The 14,064-nt window shown below is 40.6% G+C and overlaps 1 protein-coding gene across 2 annotated transcripts in view; it reads left to right on the top strand.

Annotated features, from left to right (window-relative positions):
• Window positions 1–1,031: 1,031 nt before the first annotated feature.
• pax2b (paired box 2b) overlaps window positions 1,032–14,064 on the top strand; it is a 29,693-nt gene continuing 16,660 nt past the window's right edge. For both annotated transcript variants that reach the window (XM_087844716.1, XM_087844717.1), the window contains exons 1-5: window positions 1,032–1,583; window positions 3,180–3,345; window positions 3,840–4,037; window positions 6,826–6,905; window positions 6,998–7,117. In XM_087844716.1, the coding sequence (XP_087700842.1) occupies window positions 1,541–1,583; window positions 3,180–3,345; window positions 3,840–4,037; window positions 6,826–6,905; window positions 6,998–7,117 (607 nt within the window). In that variant the 5' untranslated portion in view covers window positions 1,032–1,540. The remainder of the gene's footprint in view (window positions 1,584–3,179; window positions 3,346–3,839; window positions 4,038–6,825; window positions 6,906–6,997; window positions 7,118–14,064) is intronic.

The following is a 14,064-nucleotide window of genomic DNA, read 5'->3' as shown; positions in this document are numbered from 1 at the left end:
AAACGCACCATCTTCACTTGTCTTCATCATCATTGTTGAAGTCCAAGATTCTCCAGTTTCGGATGGCGAAGTTGTCAGTTAATAATTAATAACTTTGCAACCCTTTGCAGGAGTCTGCAAGTCTACAAGTGACAGATATTTTTACTCGAATACTGTTTTTCACTCCTCAGGTTGCAAGCACTCAAGTGCACCCCAAGTTTAACTTTTTTTTTTTTTTTGGACCACTTTGACAGCCACCTTTAAATTTGAGAAACTATACAGCGCCATCTACAGAAGCTAGGCGGCACTGCTGCGTGCGTAGCAACTTTCACCTCCAACCATCACCCCGGTTCAGTTTGAACCACCGCAATCATCATCACAATCAGCAGAATGTAGTAAAGTGAATACATGTGCATTTACATAGCCAGTTTCAAAATTTTCTATATCGGATTAAAGGGAGAAATAGGATAAAGACAAAAACAAAATGGGCCTGAAGTGGGCCCAGGGCTGGCGGCAAGATCAATAATATTATAATATTAATATTTTTTTAAAGAAAATAAAAAAAAGCTTAATAAATAGGAGAGCTACTTCATAGCTTTGAAGAATGGATGGATGTCCGGTATATTCCCAGAAATACGCCTGTTAGTCCGTTTATTTTAGGGAGGAAAAAAAATCAGACGAAAACACACATTTAAAATATATATATATATGTATATGTATAGCTCTAATTCATTGATTTAAAACTTCCAACATGCGATCATATAATTCACTGCAGTTATAATGTCTAATAAAGTCTGATATTTGTAACTCGGAACTCCTTATTTATCTCCCTCCCCTTCCTGCCGGTGTGACAGACCCAGAGACCTCCTCATTTGGACCCCCGGTTTTTTGCGTTGGCGAATCACAAAGTGTTGGCATCTATTGCCTTTGTCTGACAAGTCATCCATATAAGCAAAAGGGGGGTCTGCAGAGGGGAGGGGGAGGGAGGGAGGGGAGGGTTGCAGCTTTTAGAACCACAGACACAGAGAGAGGCTTCATTTCCAACCCAAAGATCCAGCCTAACGCATCCAGCGCGAAAGAGAAACCCCGACGTGTGTGTGCTTGTGTGTGTGTGCGTACGCGCAGGTTCCCTTCGCCGTTTTGACGTGTGAATCAAAGCCACCAGGACTAAAGGAGATACCGGGCCCTGCACACTGGAACCTGAACGTTTCGTTTCTGTAAAAGAGACCCAGTTTGCTCGCTGGCATGCTGTGAGAATTACCTCTGGTCACTCCAGGCTTTGAAAAAATACCGATAAACTGAGCACAGGTCGTGTTTCTGAAACAATCCTTCGGTCATGCTTTGCACCTGCCAGACCTCCGCTGCAGGACGGGACTGTTAAAGAAAAGAAGGGCAACTTTGAGGGGAAAGAAGTTGCCATTAGATCGGTTGCTGAAGCGGGGGTGGAGGGGCAAACTTAGTCCCTCCATCGAGTAGAATCACCTTTTTTTCTTCTTCACATTCTTGATAGGAAGGCGAAACGGCGACTTCAGTTGATTATCTGTCTTTCCTTTGCTATCCAATGGATATTCACTGCAAAGCAGACCCCTTTACAGCGATGCACCGTAAGTAGCACAACCCGAGTTTCTTTGCCACTGCAGCTTTTGCATGCATGCGGATAAAATAATAACGGGAATATATAATATTTCTTCCCAGCACAAAGGCGGCTCGCAGCAGTCTGTATAGCAATTTGGGACGTAACCGGCATCTTCGTGCATTTAAAAAGACAAAATTACCATCTGATAAACGGACGAACAGAGCCTCAAAAGGAATCATAAGACTGGCAGTGGAATAAATATTACATTTAATACGAATTTCAGACCTTATATCTTTCGTCTGCGCGAATTTGAACCTCGCGAAATGTTCTGAAATTGTCACAGCCAAGCTGCTCCGCTCACAGCAGCAATGTGCACAAATTCAACTTTTTAACCACTAGTAAACAAAGAACATGCGTTGGCAGGTACTTTGTAATTTACACGTGCATCCCCACGTAGCTTCCCGCGCAGCGCGCGCGTGTGTGTAGGCCTAATAAGTCAGGACACATTACACATCTATTACTCAAATTATCCAGCTAACAACAAGCTCTGTGTGCAGCACTTTGTAGTCAACGCACAGTGTGCTTTACTCGTAATTTGGCGAATGTGTGTGAATTATTGATAATCTCTCCGTTTACTAAAATAATATGTAATATGAGTAATCAAGGCTTGTTCAATTATTTAAATTTGCATGAAGGGAATGAAGGAGCTCGTAACTTAATAGCCAACAGGAGCCGTGAGGTGCTAAGAAAATATCAAGTCTTTGTTTCGACTGTGTGAAACTTTCATGGAGTGTCAAAAATATATTTATATTATTTTTTAAATTAATTTCGGGACATGCATTTCCGTTGTGAAGGAGGCTTACAGGTCCAATTTAAGGAGGAAGATGTCACATTATGAGAGATTATGTACAATAATATTTAAATATTAGAAATAAATACATGCATATTCTAAATAATTTTGTGGTTGAGTAGGTGAATGTCACATCGATATTTATTTATTTATTGAAAGTATTTTAATTCACGATGTTTGTTTTAAGAGGATAATGTTTGAGATTGATTTTTGTAACTTAATTTGAGTAAAATATATATACATATAAAAAAAATACATCAAGCAACATTCATCAAAATAATAATTACAAAAAATGTATTTTAGTCAGTTTTTATTTTGTGAAAATATGTGACCAAATTAAATAAATATTTAATATCTTACATATTGCTTTGCTCTGCTGTCACTATGTCCACTTTTAAATCTCCAGCAGTTGAAACAATCATACAATTTTTGCGATTATTCTGAAAACATATTATTATTTAGTCGCTTTGGTGAAGCTGTTTGAGAAACAAAGAGAAATATGGCATTGTAATTTCATAAAATTAAAATAGAGGCTACATACTTTTTTAATGAAAATTTTTTTTTTTTTTTAAATTACACCATTAGAGGGTTCTCGATAATAATAAATGCATGTAGGTCAGCCAACTCACTTATATTACACACGCCTTTGCTCCGTGATTTTTTTCTGCCTGGTATAATTTTTTTTTAAATACTTACCTGCCTGGACCTTCCTGTCTATTACGACCTTATGTAATGTTACGTCTGTTTGTGGTGTTGCTGTTGTATCCCACGTAGGGCACGGAGGTGTGAACCAGCTCGGCGGGGTGTTTGTGAACGGCAGACCCCTCCCGGACGTGGTGAGACAGCGGATAGTGGAGCTGGCCCACCAGGGCGTCCGGCCCTGCGACATCTCCAGGCAGCTGCGGGTCAGCCACGGCTGCGTCAGCAAGATCCTGGGCAGGTAGGTGAAAACTCTTAGCCCTGCATTCAGCCAGGCAGGTTTTCCTAGCAGGAGAGTAAGTAACGCAGATGTAAAATAATGTGGGAAGAGAGAATTGAACATAGCCTACTAAACTCAGCTCTGCTTTTAATAATCTTGAAATATAAATGAAAACTGCCTTTGAGTAACCGTTATAATTAGCAGTCTGTTAGTTTGGGAGGGGTCAGATGACTTGTTAGTTTAGTGTCCACTAAAGGGATTTGACAACAGAACTATATGTTTGCACAGCGTGCGGTTTCCTGCTAGTAATTATTATTTTATTTTTATTTAAAGGTAACGATTAAAACTGATTGGGGTTTTTTCTTTTTTTTCTTTTTTAAAGAAGTTAAATGTTTCACAATTTCGTGTTAAACAAAACATAACTGGATTTGCCCACTCTTAAGGTTAACAGTCCGTTTATTGTTTGCATTGATTTAATTATTGCAGGTTTTTATTTAAAATACGATGTTTCGCAGATACTACGAGACTGGCAGCATCAAACCAGGGGTAATTGGTGGGTCTAAACCCAAAGTAGCCACGCCAAAGGTTGTGGAAAAAATAGCAGACTACAAGAGACAAAACCCAACCATGTTTGCCTGGGAGATCAGAGACAGACTTCTGGCAGAGGGCATCTGCGACAATGACACTGTTCCCAGCGTCTCATCCATTAACAGGTAGGGGAAAATGGAAATTATAGAGTGACTTCAAAATAAATACACAATTTGGATTTTTTTTTCCCTTTGTGAATGTAGTTTAGGTAAACGACGTCCTGCCGGATGTAAACACTTTAATGAAGAGGGCCGGCAGGGCGCAAATTGAAAATCATTTATCACTGTATGTCTGTGCTAAACGCACCACCCACTGCAGAATATTGTTTGACCAACTTCTTGCTGCCCGGCACGCCGAGGCTGCCTGCGGTCTCAGAGGTGCAATTCAATCTTTCAGGCCAAACTCCCTCAACAATCAGCAGTACATCCAGGACTGAGTGAATCTGTCGAGATGAAAACCGATCAATATTCGGTGACCAGATCCCGTGGCGCTATAAAGAAGGCCAATTTTCTTTAGCACATCTAATGTGCTGGAGCTACTGCACAGAGAAAGCAACGCGGGTTTTTCAGCAAGATATTATTTCGGAAATATATATATATATATATATATATATATAAATTCAAACATCTTTTTATCACATTTTTAGTTCATTCACAATTGTCCCTATAATTGCTTTCATCTCTTCAAAGTATTTTTTTAACAGCATATAGTTATAGCCTGTATTTTGAAAACGGCAGTCACAGCAAGACCCAGGGCATCCCCACTACCACCTCACCCTTCCTTACCCTGTCCCCCTCCCACCACCACCACCACCAGAGATCCCTGGTGATGAACTTTGGTTAAGAGGCACTGTTCCATAGAGCCAGCATCAGCATTACATTTTAATGAGCTGATGGGAGAGCATGGACAGCTCCACACAAGACATCTTTTAAATAGAGAAAAGGCTGAAGAAAATTCATTTCATGCTTCGTGGCTGCTTAAAAAGCCCCATTTAAGGAGGCTCAGACACATGTATGTGATAAATTCAAAATGTACATTAATATCATTAAAAGAGCCCTATAAAGTTTTTCAATTCCAATTAAAGCTTTCTATTTTGGAAAGAAGCTGTGTGTGTGAGGGGGGGGGGCGGGGGGGGGGGGGGGAGAGAGACTTATGTGTCTTTGTTTATGTGGGAAATTAAAATGCGAACACAAAGCGGTGTAATTCTATCAGCCAAATATGAGAGCTACTTTGAATTTCTATTATGGCTTAATGCTGAATATATTTTTCAGTAGAACTCATGTAAGAGTTCAGTGTCTTGCTCCAAAAACACATATAAATGAAACTCTATGGGCATTTGCTTTGATTTAGCTACGGCTAAATATTTTAACATAACAATGAAATTTTAACAATGAAATCATTCTCAGTGGTTCGGTCAGTTGCAGACTTAGATGCAGCAGTTCTTAAAAGTCACTATAATAATATCTTTTTTTTTGTACTTGAAAAAGGGGTTTTCCCAGTTAAGCAGTTATGTAGAAAAAAGAAAAAACAAGGCCATAGCCAGAGTCTTTTCCAGCTGGATTGTTGTGAGTGAGTGGGGCCAGTTGTGGGTTTCTGTGGCAGACAGTTTGACCTCAGGACTTGTGACAAAGGGGATGCTTGATTTAAACACCTCTCCCCTGTGCATGCATTATTAAATGCTACAGAGATAGTGTTGTACTGTGCGTCAGGGCCACCACAACCAACAAGTAACGCTACCTTGGGTGCTAGACATAAAGAAAAAAAGGTCTTCAATGGCGTTCAATATTATTGATTCAGGAGTAAAGCAATTTTAATATCTCTTCAGGGGATTTTCAGCAACAGCCAGGTCATTAATTCATTCTCCCAAATTGCTTATTCAATATCAAGAACATGGATACCAAATAAAGTCTTTGAATTTATGTAGCACACACAAGTCAAGGGGTCGAATAACTGTTATGGGGAGAAGTGAAAAAAATTAAAACATCAATATGCGCTTTCTGCAAAGGCTTGTTGTTAGGTAGCTTTGCCTTCGAGGGGAGTTTTCTTGGTTTTTGTTTTTGTTTTTAATTCGTGACAGTGTGGGATTAATTTTTCTGAAGGCTTCTGGCACCTACAGTAACATCGATATCAGATGACCAAAATAAAAAGAGCATACTATTTTTGATTCAGAGTTCCAATCTACATAGTCACAAATGAGCGATAAGAACACCATCCAAAAGGCTCTACGGTCCTCACACCGCCTTCTTTTTTTTAGTACTTTTAAATGGCTCTCGTGGCATACGTGATGAATAGTTTTAAAGTTTACAAATTATTGTGACAGCTCCCTCTCTCCCCAGTTGCCATTCAGATTAAAGGAATCTAATGCTGGCGTAAGCTTGTGCAAGGCAATAAGGAACTATTGCTTTCCTGTCACATATAATTTATAGCTTTCTATTTGCATCTGTTTGCCCGTGTGACTAATCCCCAACTTTTTCTCCCCAAGCCCCGATCAATACAACCTCATCCGCACTGGCACATGGGGGCTGGTGGTTCTGCGGAGATGTTTGATCTGGGAGGCAAAGCGGGCTGCTATAGGGCTGTGATCGGCCCAGTGAAACCCCCTTCACAGTGGGGGAGAGAGAGAGACAGAGAGAGAGAGAGCGTGCTGATTAGTGTGGGCCAGGTAGAGTCAGTGAAGCTGATCATTGAGGTGAATTGATGTGATTTCATGCTTTGTTTGCAAGATCACTCAGACCAAAAGTGCAATGAAGACTTTTCTTCAGTCTCACCTTTAAGGTAGAACCACTGACCAGATCCCCTCTTGTGTATGAGTTACATTTGATAGCTTATTCACAGTAACTGCTATGACTGATTTCTATGCATAGATAAGTGTCATATATGTGAGGTGACATGTGCTTTTCTGGTGTTGCTCAGGATCATCCGAACAAAAGTCCAGCAGCCTTTCCATCCATCTCCCGATGGGACATCTCTGTCGACACCAGGCCACACAATTGGTAATATTACAGCTCCCATGTGTGCTATATATATATATATATAAATGTATATCAAATAGGAGTTGCTGATTTTTTTTCTGTCTTTTTCTCAGTACCAAGCACAGCCTCTCCACCTGTAACTAGCGCCTCCAACGACCCTGCGGGATCCTATTCCATCAATGGAATTCTGGGTATTCCACGATCCAATGGTGAAAAGAGGAAAAGAGATGAAGGTAAGTGAGATTTTTACTTTTAAGAAAAAATGAACACATAAGATCAGGAGGGAAAAAAAGTCTTTTTAAAAACGAGGTTACAGCTTTGTACTATAAAACCCTCTGAGCTGAACATGCAATTACAGCATTCAAACCTGCTTCAGTTCCAGTAGATGACCCTTATAAAACACCTAAGTCTGAACTCTGTTACACTGCTGTGTCAACCTGCCAAGGAGTCTTTTGATTTGAAGACACGACCTCCGCTGTTGTCTCCTGCAATTAATCTTTATGGAAGTGATTAAAGGGCTTTAGATAATTACATGTCAAGATGATGTAGCCAACCACCCAGGTCAGTCAAGAAAGCGGCTATAGCTCTGTGGAGGGCTTGTGGTTTTTGTTTTTTTTTTTTAGAGCAAAAGTGGCTCTAGTTTTGCAGCTGAAGTCGTAGGTTAGTGGATGTAAGGGGGCCTGAGGCGATATAGATTATTGGTTCTGTAAGCAATAGGCTTCCTTAATGTCACTACATAAGAAGCTGATGAGAATAGCTAAACAGATGCACTCGTGTTACAAGGCGTGTATGGGTATGGAGGGATGATGTCGCTGCTGAAAAGGGGCAGTTATCTCAAACAGGGTGGGGAATGAGTGCCTTATTTCTGCAGTGCTCTGGAATGAGAGCTAATCAGAGCGCGGCAGCAGTTTACATAGCGTCTTCTTTGTTCTGGCGTTTGTTGAGAAGCACAGGGGTTTGCGGGATATTGAGTGGAATTGATGTTTTATGTGCGTGCAGGGAGGGAGGGATGACTAATGACCTGTCAGAGGTAGATTTCCTGGCAAAGATATAAAAACCAGCATGACGTGGACATGGCAAATGACATAATCAAGTCTTTCCCTGTAAGAGATGCAATCGCAGTGGCATAATGCAAACGTCTGGTATTTTCAAAGGTTCATTTTCAGTCGTTCGAGGACCTCTCATATTAGCCAGGGTGTAATGTCTAGTCACTGAATGATAGAATGCACACATTTCTATGCAGATTGCTACTGAAGGGCAAAGAGGTATTAAAGGGCATGGAGAGGAATAAGGTGTGTGTGTGTATGTGTGTGTCTATGTGTGTGTCTGAGAGAGAGAGAGAAAGAGAGAGAGAGAGGAGGAGAACTGGCCTGTTTTGTGGAGGTCTTCCAGGTGACAGCACCATGTTTCTATGGCTATTCAGTCTCAAATGATTCCCCTGATGTGCTGCCATTTCTGTGATTTAGGTGCTCGTCCAGCATTACATAGAAAGAGACGAAAGCTGCATGTGTGTGCGTGGATGCGTGTGCCCGTGCGCGTGCGTGTTTAAGTCAGAGTAGGGCTCGTACTGACAGAGACGGTGGAGCTTTGGTTCTTATATACTCTCGCAAAAGCCAGCTGGTGCCTACCTGAAACTACAGGGTCATGGATACTTCATCTCTCCAAAACATAAAACCTTGGGCCTTTGGCCACACACAGCTGCAAAAGCAATGTCTTGCCTCAAGCCACAGTTTGTAAGAATAGTATATTACATACGATGCTACCCTGTAGACACAATTGTCCTGTTGCTGTCTTCCCTTAAAGTGCACTTTACCAAACAAAAAGATTTTGCTGCAGGTAGGTTAAACTGTCCATTGCACGAGGGCTCTCGCTACAGTTATGCCATGTTCTCTGCATGATGAGGAATGCAAAGATTTTTGCTTTAGTAATAAATTTGAGCCGCTGAGTAAATGTGATTCACTGTGTGAATAATGTTCTGACATTTGAGCTGCAACTCCAATCCGTCCTCTCTTGTGGTTTAGGAGACCGATATTGCCATGTAGCAATATTTTAGGGGTGTATTTTTGAAAGTAAAGCATTTATGCATGATGTGGACTCCGCTGACATCACATTTAAGCGGTGGTTTGTAGCATTTGCATATTCATATTATATACCAATGAAAGCAAAGATGTTCTGAGATGTTAGAAAGATATTGCTGTTATCAGAGCGCTTCATTGTTGTTTTGGGTTCAAAGCAGATTTTCTCTCTGTGTTTCAGCAACGCCTTGTTTGCTGTTCAGACATATCTTCCTTCACTCAGTAGGCAGTAGTGTATACTGGGTTAATGCTGGGATTAAATTTCCTCACAGCACAGTAGCTTGCCTGAGCCCTATTTAACTTGGTAAGCCTCATGATTATTATGGCACAAGCAGTCATTATCAAGGGTTGAAAACATGAACAAAAATGAGAGAGAAGGAAAGGAGGGGAAGGGTTAGGGAGGGGAGGCGGTGTGCAACACAAGCCCCGGTGAAATGGATTGGCCGTGTAGCCCAGAGTATTTGTTTTAGGCAGTAGCCGTGGCTCTCTGCCAAGCCGGCAGACAGCTCCTAAGTTTCCAAGTCAGCAGTGCCCTTAAAAAAGGTTCCCCCATTACAGGCGGGATGTAGAGATAATGTAGTGTGACACACGTTATGTACACTGGGTCTCGGCAAGAGGAGCTTCAGGGACACAGGTGTCATAAGAGCCATTAATCTGCTATTGTCACGTGTTATTACAAATTAAAAGTAGCATGTTACACTTGGCAGCCATTGTTGCAGACGGACAGGGTGTGGGAGAGAGAGGGAGGGAGCACGAGCGAGACCCCAGGAGATGGTGTCTTTGGTGACCACGGCTGTCTGCACGTTTTACAAATTGACATATATTAGAATTCGCAATTCTGCAGAGAAAAGCTATTACCTCACAGATTAACATCCAAGTACCCCACCACCCGCCTCACCCCTGCATCCCTGCTCGAAAACCCCCCACTGCTTCTGACACTGTGGGCTTCAGAAAAGACAAAGGAGAAGCTGCTTCTCCCCGAGTGAAGTAAAAACAGTCGAAACATTTGAGCACAAATTTGCTTTCGGTGTTGTTTTTGAGTTTGTTCGTTTTTTTTCATGTTATTAGTGAACGTGTGTAAGAGCTGAATTGACTTAAGCAGACAACTCGGAGGTGTGTTGATAACAGGCCGTGTCCATGAAGTGTGTCCGGTCCTTTAAAGTGATATCATATGTCCTTTCAAAGCAACTCGCCAATTGCACAATCAGACCGGTAGATAATTCTTAATTTCAGTCATTGTGTGTGCTTTTCTTGCTTTTTGTCTGGCTTTCTTTTTTGATTTATGAAAGAAATACCAAGAGAGAAATTTCATGATAAGATGATCATCATATATTTCAAAACCCAACAACAATAGCCAGTGGCAGTCAGAATGGATGTGATTCTGTGCTTCAGTAGCTGTTGAATTAATTATTTCTCATCTCTGAGCGTCATGAGGACTGAACTGAAGCGTGTGGATGGAGATGAGTGATGGAGCGGGCCGCCGTCACACCCTGCTCTGTGTATCAGCATCTGTTTTGGGAGAGAGGAAGAATCAACACAGGAACTGGGAGTGCAGCAAAATGTCAGCACCGAAGTGTAACCTCCGAATTAGATTAATAAAGCCTTTAAAAGCTTGGCAACATCACAACAAATTAATGGCCACCAGTAGGTGATATTCGACGTACCCAAACTCTCAGGAGTAATCACATTTTTTTTGCAAGTAATCTATCAGGCAATGTTTGGCTAATAAAATGTGAAATAATGCAAAAAAAAAAAATGGGTTTAAAGTTCTCAAATTCTTATTACCAAAATTTAATTTCTGCTGATCTACACAATTTGTTGTGCCTACAGTAACACAGAAAAAAACATATTACATCCAGAAGACAGTTCATCTATGTTTACATAATCAGAATAATCAATTAGCAAGCCAAAATGAAGCTGAGTTCATCCAATTTGATGCAAACGAGTTTTAATTTGATTTCATTTAGCCAAGAATTGAATCAGGCGGGAAATTATACAGGTATATTATTGTGAAATACGTGAATGTGTTGAGGGAACAAACTCGTATGCATGTTGACATGTTATTTAAACACGAAGCAGACCGGGTGGGAGTACAGTTGGGAGGGGGCAAAGCTCATTCGTCTAAGGCAGTCTTTCCTGACCTCAAGGTGCCTGCTCATGCCTCAAACACAAACTTCAAAACTCAATTTTCATTAAACGAAAGAGCTTAAACTTTTACTCTGAAGCCCCTCTCTTCTTCTAAGAAAAGCTGCTATTCATACTCAGTCTACACTTCATTCGCGATAATTGTTATCAAAAATAACAACTGTGACGGAGAAGCCAGTCATTTAGACCGACTTCAGACTCGGAGTTGCATTGGCTTAAGTCTCCTGCTAGGGGTCATGACCTCTGGGTGCCAATCCTGCAGAGAGGAGGCTGCATCATAAAGCTGGTTATCTGATCTGATGGAGGCTACTCCCTTGTTACCAGAGTGTTAATACAGACCGATGTCAAGATGAATATCTTCAGTGCCAGCGGTGATCAATAAGTGACCACAGAGCGAGACAAGCAACAACAAAGCCACTGTGGTCAGAGATTATTATCACTGCAGCGTAATGGGCAGATTTAGAAATGTCCAGATGATGGGTCGGACTTTCTGAAGAGATTTTGAAGCACTTATGCAAGCTGATGCATTTTTATTTAACAATATGTGTGGCTATATAAGCAAAATGTTAAAGTTAACATTTGTAAATTAAAATATCTCGCTTTTCCAGTATTGTGTAGATCAGGTTTGGTCAAATTTAATTGACAGCGGCTTCAACTCACTAACACATTAACTCTTTAAACTCCGAACCATGAAATAAGTAGCAGAAAATTCTTCTCTTTTTTTATATATGAATTTGTGAGTTTAGTTTGTGACAGTTTATTATTTCTTTATTGCTTAAAAATGTATTGTGCAATTTATTTAATTTTTTATGTTGAGGGTGGGATCACACTGATCATGAGGAAGTCTCAAAAACACAAAAAATCACATATCAAATGTGATAAACTGAGCGTTAAGAGGTTAAACTAATGAGGCAGAAATCAGTCAAATGTAAATTATTATCAAATTATTAATTTAGATACAATTTTTTTTCACTTAAAATAACTACCTTGTTGTGGTTAAGCAACTTTTGTCATGGGTTTTAATGATAGCAACAGGGGTAATAAGGTGAGAGAACAATCATAGTCATGGTTTAAAAAAACAGTTTTCACCAGCAACAGGAAATTCTGGTGTTAAAGACATTTTGTTGGCACTTATAATGACATAATTGTTCTCTTTTTTTATCCTAATGCACAGGAGTCATAATTCACTTAAGAACAATATGTTCTTTTGGGGCTTTGGCGTTTTTTGGGGGGGAAACATTCTCCAAACTACTTAAACCTATGCTTGAAGAATCATAATTACATAGCTTCCTGAATGGTCTTAAGAGAGTCGTCTTCTTCACCAAAACACCACCTCTGCTGATTTGTCAGAAGAGAATCAGTAGCAGGGAGGGCAGATTGGACTGAGTGGGAGGAAAAGTGTGTAGCTTGACCCAGGATGGTTTGTCTTGTGCGTGGGAAGTGTATTCCACACTGGTGAATGACAAATATGGTTGGGGGTATTGATCAGGGTGTTGTGGATCAGGCTCGCTGATGGAAAGTAATTAATGACTCTATTTGCTTTGGTAGCAAAGAGGACAACTGGGTTTGATAAAGTGACTTGGTGCAGCTGTAGCAGGTGAGATTATCCACCTGAATGTGCCACAGTGCCACTACAGGGTGAAGGAAGCAGTTTTTTAGGGGGAGGTGCTTCCTTGTTTTTCTTGTGTATGAATTGTGTTATGCTCTTAAAGTAATAAATTGAACTTTTTACCAAGTAGTAGAGCTGTATCTTTGTGTTTGCTGGGTATTGCACATATTAAACCAGTAGGGATAGGCCCCTCTAGGGGGGTATAGAGCAGCGGTCCCCAACCTTTTTTGCGCCACGGACCGGTTTATGCCGACAATATTTTCACGGACCAGCCTTTAAGGTTAAATACAACAAAATAAAACTAGAAAAAAAGATTTATTCATAACACACATGAAAAGACCCAGGAAAACCGAGTTAACGATAAAAACAATAACAAAATAACGCTAAAAACCCATAAAAACCCTGAAAACCATACATTTCACACCCGAGCCTCAACTCTCGCGGCCCGGTACCAAACGACTCACGGACCGGTACCAGTCCGAGGCCCGGGGGTTGGGAGCCGCTGGTATAGAGTGACACTATGAGGGGCAATAAGGGGGGATTTTCATATGCTATTGTGCTGAGCATGACATCACATTTTTGTTTGTTGACTCCTGGTTTGGCCATCGCATCTTTTATTTTTAAAATGAAACATGGGTACCAAGGAGTGGATCTGACTAAGAAACAAAGGACACTGTAAGCTCATACATCCTGTTTTATGGGACCATACTTTACAAAATGAATGTCACGTTGTATTAAATAGGACTTTGCACTAATAATTGAAAGTACAAACTCATTAGGAAAGTATTTAATGAGGTCATAGCTCAAGGGAGCCAAAGGGTTGTTTTTTTTAAATGCACTTAATCTTTTTTCAGCTGTATTAGACTTCACTTTTCAGAGCTGCATCCATCTTTTATATACAGACTTTCTACTGCTAACCTATGTCCTGTAAGCTAAAACCTCAAATTTATATTCATACTAGGGCTGGAATGGATTATTTCATCTAACTTGATGTAAATCGAGCGGTCATGTCAACATTCACAGTTTCAAACCTGGAAACAAAGAGCAAATTCAATCACCTCAAACTTCTTCCTTTGCACACTATGTAATACATTACCCAGTTTCCTCCTTTGTCACAGCACCATTATAATTACTGTGGCTGCTTTGTCACTTAATTAACTACACAAATAAATTCATTTTAGGGCAGTTGCTGAAATGAATGATGCTGCTGTCCTTCCTTTGCAGACACCCTCTACACATTACCTCATATTACCTCTTTGAAAGGTAAATGATGCATCAGTGAAACCGTTAATCTCCCAAATCAGATCTTCCGCATAGCAAAAATATAAGAGTTCCTCACAATGCAGCTCTA

This window comes from Neolamprologus brichardi, chromosome 8 (assembly GCF_056152115.1).
Source record: "Neolamprologus brichardi isolate AB-2024 chromosome 8, ASM5615211v1, whole genome shotgun sequence".
NCBI classification, from domain to species: Eukaryota; Metazoa; Chordata; class Actinopteri; order Cichliformes; family Cichlidae; genus Neolamprologus; species Neolamprologus brichardi.
This window is presented reverse-complemented; position numbering and strand designations above follow the sequence as displayed.